Source organism: Anopheles arabiensis, chromosome 2 (genome assembly GCF_016920715.1).
Source record: "Anopheles arabiensis isolate DONGOLA chromosome 2, AaraD3, whole genome shotgun sequence".
Taxonomy (NCBI): Eukaryota; Metazoa; Arthropoda; class Insecta; order Diptera; family Culicidae; genus Anopheles; species Anopheles arabiensis.
Genome location: NC_053517.1, coordinates 48,641,478 through 48,654,698, shown reverse-complemented (window position 1 = coordinate 48,654,698; position 13,221 = coordinate 48,641,478). Strand labels below are relative to the sequence as shown.

At 45.1% G+C, this 13,221-nt stretch overlaps 2 protein-coding genes across 2 annotated transcripts; both read right to left on the bottom strand.

Annotated features, from left to right (window-relative positions):
- Positions 1 to 788: 788 nt before the first annotated feature.
- On the bottom strand, positions 789 to 1,786 carry LOC120907176. Its single transcript, XM_040319051.1, has 2 exons — positions 1,190 to 1,786; positions 789 to 1,013 (listed from the first exon to the last, which is right to left on the bottom strand). The coding sequence occupies exons 1-2, from the start codon at positions 1,784 to 1,786 to the stop codon at positions 789 to 791; spliced, it is 822 nt and encodes a 273-aa protein (XP_040174985.1).
- Positions 1,787 to 3,054: 1,268 nt separating this feature from the next.
- LOC120895908 lies at positions 3,055 to 7,255 on the bottom strand. The gene is made up of 3 exons (XM_040299646.1): positions 6,728 to 7,255; positions 4,269 to 4,453; positions 3,055 to 3,969 (listed from the first exon to the last, which is right to left on the bottom strand). Exons 1-3 carry the CDS (start codon positions 6,985 to 6,987, stop codon positions 3,278 to 3,280), a joined length of 1,137 nt encoding a protein of 378 aa, XP_040155580.1. The 5' UTR covers positions 6,988 to 7,255; the 3' UTR covers positions 3,055 to 3,277.
- Between the last annotated feature and the right edge of the window lie 5,966 nt (positions 7,256 to 13,221).

The window sequence follows — 13,221 nt, the reverse complement described above, 5'->3', positions numbered from 1 at the left end:
TACGAGCACATCCGGAGAGGAAAACATGGGACGGGAAAGGAAAAAAGAGAAACATCAAGGAGGTTTTCTTTCGTACCCAAAGAATATGTAAGGCAGCTTAGGGATGGTAAGGGTGTAAAAGCTAAGCTTAAGATGGAATTAAGCGAAAAGTTCCCTTTCGGCTGTCTGGAGAGATTCGACGGTCCTCGGGACCGGATTTCCGATCACCGGCTCTGGGTGACGATTTCGTAACAAAGCTACCAATAGCGGATTAGCGAGTGAATCGTGACCTGAAAGTGAAATCGGTTACGGCAGGCAATCTAATCATCCCGCCTCTCCCTCGCACTAAAGAGCACTATTTCCCATTTTTTTAACACACGTGCTTAAATACTTTTTCCTTGCGAATTGTTGTTACCCTCGGTGGTCTGGGTCGGTGCTGCAGGGAATAACGATGGTATAATTGTCTTACGGTAGCCCTTTGCCCCGATCTCCCCCTTCCACTCCCTCCCCTTGTCTGTTCGGTTCAATGACCAGGTTTCCCACACCTTCTCCGCGTAATCATTCAACTATTAGCTAGGTTGTCTTAATGTGCCAACGCGCTAGTTCCTTAAGGAGCTAAGTGGTCTATTAAGATGCAGGCCGCAGCGTTTGATTTTATTGCCCATATTGCCGGCCCCACAATCAGAGGTACCCCACCGGTGAACGAAGCTTACAGCTACCAATTTCGAGATAACGAGGCCTCTTGCTACGCTATTTCCCTACCCGGGTAAGTGGAGCTATTTACAGGGTGCGCAATGCATTGCATACGTTTAGGCGCCATCGTACGGATCCTGGTAGTCGTGCTCGGGGCGTCGCTTCCAGTAGGGCAGATCGTCCTCCTCGTAGTACTGGTAGCGGGGATACGGTTTCCTCGGCTCGATGCTGCGCTGCCAGCCACCACCACCACCTCCACCGCCCCCATGGCTCGAGTGCTCGTAGACGACGTGTTCGGCCGCGTGGCCACCACCCGATCCGTTCGCTTTCTTCAGCCCGTTCTGTTCGTTCGGTTGGTGAGAGCGCGCGCGCGGGCAGGGGGATAGGACAAAAAGAGGGCGAAAGAAAAAAGGGAAAAGAAAATGCAATTTCATCCAAATGCCGGTTGCTACGTACAGTGGTGATGGGCGCTTCCGCCGTGCAGGACCGCCCGGAACACCGGTGCGAGCGTATTTACCAAGGTGGAGAAGACAAGCGCTATTTTCGCCATGATCAGTGCGACCGCCGCCAGGACAGCGACCTTGCCAATGATGACCTGCGCGATCATCGCCATCAGTGCCATCAGCGCCATGGAGAACATGTTGCCCTGCTTGTGCTTGTGCTTCTTGCCCCGGCCCTCGTCCGAGGCGTCTAGCAGTGCGCGTCCATTCGCGTCCACCAGGCTGAGCTGAAATAGTCGCGAGAGGAGCAGCTCGTGCAGCTTCCGGAACAGTCCCGACCAGCCGGAAAGCCGGGCGAGGTCCGCGGGGAGACGCGCACTGCTCGGCCAGTCCGGGTTGCGGCGCACAATAACGAATGGGGTCACACGGAACGTCACGTTTGAGTCGATAGCACGATCAAGCACACGGAACACTTCACCACGAAAACATTCCACCAGCTGGCCACTGTCGAAGCAACTGCGGGCTCGATCCAGCAGGTGGCGTTGCAGCGTAGGAGAGCGGGTATCGTTCGAGATGGACACGGGTGACTCTGAATCAAGTAGCACGCGCGCCTCGGCAACACGGAGAAGGCATCCGATCACTAACCCTACCCAGCAGTAGGTACTCCGCGACATCTTGTCGAGATCACACGACAGGTCTCGGTGCGCCGGGAATTGAATGGTAAATAGACGTTCGGTGACAGATGAGCGACAGTTTTATACGCGCAGCGAATTGAGGTCTAGATTTGCGTGCATTTTTTGGGAGCAATAATTGTGACATTCAAAATTAGTGCATATGTGGCTGCACGAGAAAAGGCGTCCCGTCTTTCCACACAGTCGGAAGCAACTCTTCATGGGGTCGTGGCCTTGAAAAGCACCAGACGGAAAATGGGTTCGTTTCGTTAATTACTGTGCGCGTTGCTTACGGGTTTCTTTCGTTCTTGATTATTTAGCGTCCCGAAAGTACCCCATTCAGTGGAAACGGAATTTGGGGAAGGCCACCAAGCAAGACCTCGATTGGTGGTGAACCTCTAGACACTAGCACAACGCGTAGCAAATTCAAGCCCGGCGGAAAATAGAAAGAATCAACAAAGAAAGTAAACTCCGACCGGGGCAAGTTCTTCATTACACCGTACGCCATGAAGGTGCGCAGTCGGTGTGCGTTGAGCTTCAGTGGAGTGTACGTTCGTTGGATTAATTAGGCACAACATACATGCGTGTCGGCACGGTTGATTGTGGTGCGGAAAAAAAAACGCAGATAGAAGAAGAAAAAGGAACAAAATAGACAAAAGCAACAAAAAAACTGATCTTGCCATCTTCCCGGAAGGAAATGAGGTCTCCCATGCACGTCTCTCACGCAGCCCACCATGGGTGAAGGTCTTTGGCTTAGTAACCCGATTCGGAATGTGTGGTGGCGATTAGAGCATAAAGTGTGGCTCATTAGGGGTTGTTCTGTTGGTTAGGATACGGTTAAGGGGTAAGAGTTTCTGGTCAAACACATTCTGACTGCTACTTGCACTTTCTCTGGGTGGTTAATTTTCGTTCTGCTTTAGAAAAAATCGTTATGATTTCGTCGACAGGTAAAAGAACACATTTCATTCGTAAATTCAATTATCTTCCAGTATAATTGCATGAAGATCCTTAATTTATTTAAGGAACATAATGAGCGAAAGTTTAACTAGTTGAACATTGAACAAATGTATAAAAATGGATGTTTTAATACTGGCAATAGAGAAAGATACAAACATTTGTCAGAATATAATTGAACTTGTTGGCATAATTCCTCATAAGATCTCATAAATGAGCAATGGAATTTATATTTTAGCAAAGCGTAAAACCTCTCTGCTATTTTTTCCCACAAAAAAGCGTTGAACATTGATTTCTTTTATGTTGATTGTGTAAATTAATTTTATTTTAAAAGAAAATATAAAAGTAAAAATTTCATATAATGAAAATACAGTAGAGACTTACTCCGATGCTACAAACTCGGAGCAAATTAGTTAATATGTAAACTCATCACCAGCTTGCCAATGCTTCAAAAGCATTTAGCAGAAAAATGCTCTTAATACTGAGACATACGATGCTTGGTACGCTTTCTTTGAACGCGTCAATTTGCGCTTTCCTGCACTAGTGATCGCTCCAGGCAAAGTTCCGCCTGCTAGATCCATCACCACCGTCCGGTAGTGAACGTTCGTTGCGCTCCGTTGCCAAGTCTGGAGTGACGAAGGGATAGTCGGGACCAGCGGATCCACCACCTGCATGAGGTTGCTCCCGCTCGTAAAACTTTCGTTCAAACAGTCGTGCCGTTCGGTCTTTAAGCATCTGTTGCTTTTCGTACTCGTAGAATTTGTCCACCAGCGAGGACGCCGTTTGTGGCTCAACGCGCTCATCCAGATTGAGGAACTTGTCCTTCTTTTTGTAGTACCCGCCGCTGGTCTGCGAATCCTGGGACGCTCCAGCACCATGGTGGTAGTCATCGTGATGATGATGGTGATGATGTTGATGATTGTCAAAGTCGGGACTGTCGGCGAGAGGGTTGTTGTAACGGAAGGGTTTGGCGCCGAACCCGAATCCACCGATGGCACCGTGACCACCGGTAAAACCTCCCCCATAACCACCGTATCCGCCGCCGTACAGGGCAGGCGTTAGAAATGACCCGTATCCGAACAAACCGGAAAGGAAAAGCGCTATTTTGCCAAGGATGAGCGCCTTCTTGCTGAGTAAGATGAGCCCGCCAAATACGAGCGGAAGCAGTGTTGCCAGGTTGAATTTAAGCCCGAGCAGAAATGGCACCACGAAGCTTTTGGTTAGTATCCGTGCTGTGGAGAAAATGGAGAAAACATGCTTAGCGGGCTTTGGTACAATAAAGCACAACCTTGATGAAGCTTTCTTGCATGCAAGCTTTGGTGAAAGATGGACCTTGAAAAAAGAAAGTTAGCTTTCGGGAGGATACGAAAAAAGAAATGTAATCAAACGTTGCTTTTCATATGAAAAGTAGCAATTATTTGAGTTGAATAGCATGAATGGTGAAGAAGACGAATGAATGAAATGTTCCACTTCCGATAAATAGTTTGTTTAAACAATCCTAAAATATGGCATGTGTTTGAAATGTACTTGCCTGTCGATTTTTCTTCGAACAGCGACCGTTCGTCGTTCTGCACGGATGGATCGAGCACAAATTCCAGCAGCCCGGCTGCGCCAATGGTTGGGCCCAGCTTGAGCTTCAGTCCCGGATAGATGATGCCCATGTCCCAGAGTAGTTGCCGCTGCGCCATCACGGCACCTGCATTCTCCAGAATTCCTCTGCAGGGTGTCGAATTTTTATGATGAAGGTAAGCGTGGAAATGGTGTGAAAAATTCAAAAAAAGAAATAAACCAAAATCAGGCCATGCGAGGAAATTGTTCCACCCTCAAACTGGGTGGGCAACGTTCGATTGTTTCTTAATCTTTCCGAAATGGAACGCAGAGCCCGCGACACCGGGCTACCCGCGTATCAGTGACGCATTAACATATGTTGGTGGGCCGGATTGGTGCCGTTACACACGTTGTTTGATATCGGCAGGCGGGAAAAAGATCAAAGCGACAGCGCGAGTGGGCAGAAAGCATGTCGCACAGGGATGATGGAAATGGAGAAAAACAGAATCGAATCGATGTGATGGATTTGGATTTGCTCTCTCGCCTGCTCTCTTTCTCTCATTTCCGCGCCGCTCCGTTCTTCATCGATGCGCTTTATCACGCTTTGGTGGAGTTTGATACCTTTGGCGCGTAGGATGGCGGCGCTAATTAGTTTAATGGGGGATGAATCGAAGGCACACGAAACGCTTACCGTGCCGAGAGGAAACCTTTAGTGGTGGTGTTTTCACGAAATAAAAACCCACCGTCCGGGATGTAATTCAATCCCATCTATTAGGATTATGTTGATGAGAACAGTTTAGAATTGACGAAAAGCGATGGTTTTGGAGAGGGAAAATCGATTACCGTGCACAAGAATGATGAAGCGTGCGCTGAGCATATTTCTCGGATTTGTCTTCAAAATGTTCGGTGGAAAAGATTAAAGGCTCGTGTTAACAGCGGTCCAGGCATTGACACATTTTGGCACTGGTATAGGTACACTTAATTGATACTGATTTTATTTAATATGTATGTGAATTTAAGCAACCATACATCAAAGAGTATTTGAAGCCCTTACCACAAATTATTCATTTGAAACCGGATCAAAACATCGCCTGGTCTGACAGATGTTGGAACCTTACAAATGTTTCCAACATTGATTGTTTTGCATCTTTTAACTATATTTGAAGTGGGGGAAATTGCATTGCAAAATTGGGTATTCCTACTAATTCATGTTGTGAGCTAGCTAGCTAGTTGGTTTTTCAGTTTTGTAAAAGTTGTTCACGAGGAATTAACTACAAGAAATTCCTATTTTAACTGCAAGCTATTTTGCCATCGTTGACCAGTTTTTCAACGTTTTTTGGTGATGTGGTCACGCGTTTATTAGTTAAAATAAAAAAAAGAATATACAAACCCGACTATTCAGTAAATGTCAATGGGACAATGTAGATACCCTTTTTGCTAGATGCTATTACTTGCGCTTGACAATAAATAAAGCATCCCAAATGAATCGAGATGAATGAACTTCGTGATAGTCAAAGAGATTGTTCGATAGGCAGATAGGCCCTTTGAAACCGTTTTCAACGTACAATTGTAAATTATATAGTTTAATCACATGCCAGGCATAGAATTACATACATCTCTAATGGATCGTTTGTCCCACAAGAGCCTGGCGTTGTTTGTTGACTTTGGTGCTATGGCTTAATGATTCACACATATCCAAACTAATTAGAGGTTCAGATAGACTTGAGAGGAAGCTAATTATCATAACATAATAATGTGTAAGAATTATAATGTAGAATTTGTATTTTGAATGGAACAATTATTTTCGAATGTATTAGATTATTCGAACGATAATAGAAAATAATCTTCCAGTGCGTTGAATACTCTACGCGTTCATACGTGCCAACATTTTTAGATTTGTTGCAACCACCTCGAGAACGTCGATTAGGTTGCGTAGGGAAATAGCACGACCGTTAACACCCACTAACAAATGGTGCGTGGGTGCCAAAATGATAGTGGAATGTGCATACATTAGAAACACTACCAGTGCACACATACTTCCCTCTGCATTTCAGAGCTTGAAGAACGGCAAAGAAAGTGCCTACCTTCCATCGTACCAAACCATCCCAAAAACCACACGTCCTCACTCGTCTGTTTTCGTTCGTTTCGCACTTGATCCGTAATTTATTCAAAACACACACGACCCGGGAATAGCGAAGTGCACCATACCCTTCGCTCCCTCTTTCTACAAAAACCATCCCCGACCAAAAAGTGGAATATCAATCGGGCACTCGGGCGTGTGCGCAAACACTTGAGCTCGTTCCCAATTCGGCCGATTGACACAAATTCCATTCTGGCGGGCGTTTCCGTTTCGTTTCGGGTCCTACTGGCACGGTTTCCGTTCACCTCGCGTGCACACTTGTTTGGGTGTCTGTTTGGTAGGGGAAGTGTGTTCGAACTTGCCTGAAATCGAGCGGATCGTGGTCAACGATGTTGGGGATGATGCGTGACGATGGGACAAGCGACTCGTCCTTGATCATGAGCAATCCGTTGGTGAGTGTGAAGTTGTTCGCTTCCTCTAGAAACTGCAGCGACGAGAGTGCTTGCTGGCCGGCACATTGCAGCAATCCGGGGGAAGGAGTCATACGGATGCAGTAGTCGAACGTATCGAGCTGCGCGTGGACAGTAATCACACACAGGATGAGAGTAAGAAACCGGTGCATGATGAATGATTCACTATGTAATACTAGATTCACTGCAGATTATTCAAGCACATCACAGCACAGCAACGGTATGCACACGCTCTTCAAGTCACTTGGAATTCAGCTACAGAAGGCTTAAGACACTGTTGTTTCACTTAACTTTGTAGCTCGTCGTCTCTTGGAAGTGCACTGAGGGCAAAAGTTATCCCGAAAAGGTATATATACACAGTCGGACAGCTAGTTGGTGCGGTACGTTGCAGATTGGCAGTAATTCTTTCCTCCCCGCCAGAGAACGGTGTGGGAATGCTGAGGCCGCTGACAGCGGAAAGAAGTCGCGCGAATCCGCGAGCAACAAATGCGAAAGAAATTTCAATGTTTTAATGGAAAAAAGGCAGGTGGAGGCTCACCATTCCCCGCAGCAGGCTGGTGGTCGCTGTGGGAATCTTACCACCGTCAGCACAACAACAATGCACCATCAACCAAGGTGGCCAGACGCTTTTCAGTCGCGCTGATCAGCGATCCGTATCTCCTCTGTCCGGTGTCCTCTGCCCGGTGTACCTAGCTTTTCCTCCACCCAATTATGAGCGCACATTTACATAACCACGAAAATTACGTGCGCATTTTTCGTGTTGTTGTTGCACTCGTGACACACCGTAGGAAGCTCCAAATTGAAAACAAAACTGCTTCCCAACCCCCCGGCGAGCGGTTCGGAAGCGAAAGAAAGGAAAAGTGGCCATCGGATAAAAAAGTGTGGCGCGAGTAGACCTAAGCGAGTAGTTCCAAGATGACCGATTGTTTTCGCAGAATAGGTGAAGCACGGTTTCCCATCAAAACAGTGCTGAGGCGGTTATGGGGTGAAAAAGGTTGCGCCTATGTCAATTTTATTTCCCGAAAAAGGGCCCATGACGTCATTGGGGAGTGGAAAAAAGTGAACCACATGATGAACCCATTGAACTAATTCCATTTCAACCCTATGAAGGTGCCCTTAAAGCACGCCCGAATCGCATCATAACGCACGTTGGCGCAAGCGAGAGTGTTGCCCTGGTCTGGGAGAAGGAGTGGCAAAATTTGAAAAGGAAGGGTTAGGTTTTCCTGGCTATTAAAATTTGTGTTTTTATCTTCATTGTGAGCTGCAGCTTACAACCCAACGGCACGAGAGGACAACATACAGAAAAGGACACAATTGACAGGTAATTTTGTTAGGAAAATGTTGGTACTCTGAAGCAAAAACCAAAAAAAGAAAAAAAAAACACTCAGACCCCCTTGGGAAACTTCTACCTTTGGGCCGGCTGGGCGCATGATTGAGTGGGAGGTTTAATTTGCGGTACGTTTGTGGCAGTGTTGATGGTATGGTGCGCGCCTCGGATAAAAAAAGAACGTCCCCGGGTGGAAACTAGCCGAAAGCATAGTCATGTTCGCACCGAAGGATGTAATCAGCGGAAGTGATTACGCAAAAAGTGACCGCTCATATACCTGCCGTGACCAAAAAAGTGTTTTTGCTCGTTTTTTTTGCATCTTTGTATGCAAAATCCCATTCCCGCGCGTAATGGAGCTTTACCGAAACAGTGTGAGTAGTTTGCAGAGCAGGTTCGGACCGGCCAAAAAGTTGGTGGTCACGAAAGTGCTCATCATTGCGGCGATACGGTTCCGTGACCACTTAGTATGGCCGTTTGCGGGTGGTCGATGAAAAGATAAAGACATCCCACAAGTGGAGTAGCAAAAAATTTTCCACTGCGGAATTGTGTTTGTGTGTTTTTTTCGTATGTGCAGGAAAGTGCGTGAAATGAGAGGATGAAAAAAAAAACGGAAACATAACGCAATTCCCATCCGAAATTGCAAACGCGGTGTAGTTTGCGAATGGAAAAAATACATCCAGCCACTTGCACCTTGGCGGTCGCGATCATGCAAAAATCCATGCGACGAAAGTGAAAGTGCCACTGGTAGACCGGCTCCATCGGTTCAAGGGCCAGGAAGCAGGAACGAAAACTTGGGGAGTAGCTCCATGGCCGGAAGCGCTCGTGAGGACGCGGCACCGCCACCACCACCGGCACCGGGTCGGTTTCTTCTGCGAGAGTAATTTTTCGGTGAAATGAATATCTGAATTCGCACGCAACAATGGCTACGATCTGGCAAATTTCGCCGACAGGAAGGGAACGGACACGAGATCGTTAGTCGGTCGTTTTGCGGACGCACCGGAGGGGTTTTTGGGAGGTTTTGTTGCGAATCCCATCTGCCTGTCCGCTTGTTTTGCGTTGCCACTTGTTTCCTTGTTTTGTGCGAAAGTGATCTTTTGATGGAAAGATGTTTTGTTGGTTGGTTGTTTTTTGTTTTTGCATTTTTTGTTGCTTCTTCTGCTCTCATTTCTTTGTCGGGGGACACTGCCGCTTTGGCAGTGGGGGTAATTATTACGGTAGGGTTGTCACGCTGTGAGGAGTTTTGGTTTTGTTTTAAGCTTGTGCGGCACGACTTTTGTTTCGGATGCAATGGTTCTATGAGTAATAAAAGTAAAAGTAAATGCGTAATCTAGCGTCATTTTGCTGTGGAGCGTTAGACAATAGATAGAGAAGCAAAATGACCATACCAAGCCCAAGTAAGCAGCATCATTTACGTAACAATTTGTAAATGTATAAATTAAAAAAAAATCTTTACTTACTGTACTGTCGTCTACCCCCTCATAAAAAATGGAAATGCAATAAAAGCGAACAAATCCAATTGATTTTATACAAATATTTTTTTTTTAATTTTAGAATTAGTTTTTATCAACATAAAATCTCTCTAGTTTAGTCGAATGTGATATTGTACCATATAAAAACTGGCGTAATAAAAAATCGTATTTTTCATATTTTTTTAAATTAATTAGTCATCTGGCTTTAAGGAGCCTACATAACCGTACTTAAAATAAATTCCTTATTCCTATTCTGTTAGAAACTAATTTAGGTTGGTAAACAGGTGATATGTAAAGTAATCGTTAATTCTTCCAAGTTCATATCAAAATCTACACTATAGTCTAAAGCGTTATAGGATTTAATCATGCTAGACAGTGGGTAAGTTTATATATTGGTAAGTTTTACGTTTATGTTCCAAAGATTCTAAACAAAAAGTAAACACTTTGTTCTATAAGAAGGATAGGGCCTATGGAATGCGATAAAATAGTATACATACATAGTACATTTTCGTTGAATTGCTTCAATCCTATTTATCCTGTATTGTTGCACTGGGAACAATAGCGCTTTACACAGCTTTTAAGCATAAAGGGTCCCTTAATGAACCACAAAACCTAACAGACGAAGAGTTTTAGATATTGTGGTTTCAAATGAGCCTGGAAAGTTATTTTGGTGTCTATAAAATATAAAATAAAACCACAACCAACTACCAATTCTGTGTTTTACCTCGTCCAACACGGTTAGACGTGATAAAATTTGCAATTCAATTTATTTTCGTAGCGATCAACAATACACCGCATAACAGTAAGATAAAAAACGATTACAGTGGAGTGGTCGTATGAGCACCGTTCGGAATTTGACTTTGGGAATTTGGGATAACATTTTAAATTATTTATTTACACTCATTGGCATGGATTTATTTTTAAATTGCATTCTTCTTAAAATTATAGTTGAATTTTCGATACCATTAGTTCATAAAAATATCTGAAATGTTTGTGAAAATGGTTGTTTTGAATTACGATAGCATAAAATGCTTCATTATTCATATTGTACGGTCATTTCTGAACAGCACGGATAGAAAAACAGCGAATAATTGCGATTGGCGTAAAAAGACCCTCCGTTGTATTTAAATTGATAAACATCGTTAATAACACGTCAGATTGTTGGTAAAAATGTCATCAAAAGCCACTGCGGTGTAAAAAAAGAATGGTGATAGCTACCGACAGCTTGTAAAATCGGTAAAAGGTTTACAATGTGGAGCGTATGACGGCCAACGTCCCAGAGTATGTGAAGAAAAAAAAAACAAATTGACGCACAAAATTATCCTTTGGAGTTTCGTTTATTTCCATTGTTTCATGGCACGATTAAATGTGGTCATCGTATCGTTTTTCCCAAGCGAAAAGAGATTGTTATTGCGCTCAAAGGATATTACATTTTACACAAGCAAGCATCATAAGGACAGTGCAGAGAGTGGAAAAAGAGCTGTTTGTATTTGTGTGTATCCCATTTACCTCCATAATCAAGAGTACTCCAATCATGAAGTGCATTCACCTCACCAGAGAGCAACACTAGGTCAACACCAACCGCTATAGATAAACAAATTGGGGGAAAATTGCACCGAACAAAAAGGGTTTACGGTTCACTTACTCACTGTGGAAAAGCACTGCAACACCCTGCTAGCCGCCCAAATGGGGATTCACTGTGTGCTACTTGTTGTAGCATACGGGAGCGTGTGTTACTTTTGGGTAGTGGTAGACCCTGGTACCGGCACGAAAAATAGTAGGTAAACGCAAACAGTACAGCTAATAGCAACAAAGTTGATTGATCGAGCAATTTGCGGAGCGAGGTAATAATCAAGCTGTACCAACAACTGTTAACCTTTTAGCGCCACGGCTTGGCTGGGTTTGGCGGATACGCTGTTACACGACGGTAATGCAGCTCACCACCACCCCACCGGTACATACACAAACAGAAATTATCCGCTCTAAGCCGTGATAATACAGGTAGGTGGGTAGGGTTGGGCGAATAGGAGGGTATTATTTTTCCATGCGAGTGTTTTGATGCTTTCAGTAGCAATAACAACGGCAGCAACAGTATTCTGCATATGTTTAAATCGCAATATTCCACTAGATCTTTTCAACCAATGTTTCTAGCCAGCGTGTACAGTGCGAGCTCGAAAGCAAGTGATCACGGTAGTCGGCTCTTGCAATCAATTTTTCATTTCACTTCCATTCTTGTTGCGGTTGTTGGAAGAATTTTGGAAGATAATAATACTCTTTCATAAAAAAAAGGTAATGAAAACATCAGCATCAACAACCAAAGTGCGTTAAAATAAACCATCCTACCCACATACACACACTCATACTGTCGATGAAGTGTCCGAACAACCCTGTTCGTTGATGTGTACGGGGGCTGCTGTATCATAAAAAATCAAACAGGTACTTCGGAAATGGGCAGGAAAAGTTTCTCCGACCTATCTCGGCACCGGTATGTGGTTCGTCCCCCAACTTAAGGGAAGGGTGGGGGGGGGGGGGCGGAGTGGAACGGAGGAATAGGAAACACTGTCGGCCAGGCAACTTGCCACGATAAAGGCAAAGAGGCTACATAAAAAATGATGGCGTAGTGGCGTAGCACTTAAAAGTAAAAATATTATCGAAAGCAACCGAAAGGTTGAATTGGCTCCACGTATTTTTGTCTGCTGTTGCCAGGCTTTGGGAGCCAGCGGAGGGAGAGCGTAACGCGTGGTGCACCATATCCGAGAGTGAGTGAGAAGGAGAAGGAGCAAGAGAAGGAATTGTATATTCGACGCATGATGATGCTGTTCGAAAAAACTTTCACCAGTAATGACCGTTCTAATTCATGTTGCTGTTGTTGATCCATCCGTGGCCACGCACTGTCGGAGTGTAAAAACAACAAGAAGGTAGATTTGTCTACCGTCCCGAAACTGAAGTACATTCTTCCCCCATTGGGCTGCTGAACGTACGATGCCGTGTTGGGCCACAGGAAGCGGGAGGCAAAAGGCAACACTTTCGATCTCAAGCCGTCCGGCCGTGTTGGAGCTTTTTGGAACACGGCCGTAGGCGAGAATCCCGAACGTTTTCTCCTCACGCTCCTCCCTGCTGCTACTGACGCGATGCTTCTTGACATACATTGCACTTTCCCTTCCTGGCAAAGATACCCGTAGGGGACGGGAATTACCCGAAGAGCATTGCACTGACTGTGTGGCATTTGGGAAGGAGCGAAAGGAGAACGAGTTGAACGAATAAAACCAAGCAGCAAAAAAAAAAAAACAAGGTGAAGGACCGCACTCGAAGCGAAGACGATGACGACAACCACGCCGCCAGTTTGAGGATCACTTTCCCGAAAGCCGGTTTTTCTGGCGCAATGACTTTTCGAAGGGAACACAGTCCCGGAATCGTGAGGTTACGTTTCTTTCCTCTCGGGCCCTTTCGCTGTAATTTTTGTTTTCTTTCCTTCTTCCCTTTAACCCCCACTGCAGTTCGTTGCACCGTTGTAAAAGTAGCGATCTTCAGGATCGTGAAATGCTGCCCAAATACTGCTTCCGTCATGAAATCCCACCGACACAACTTTC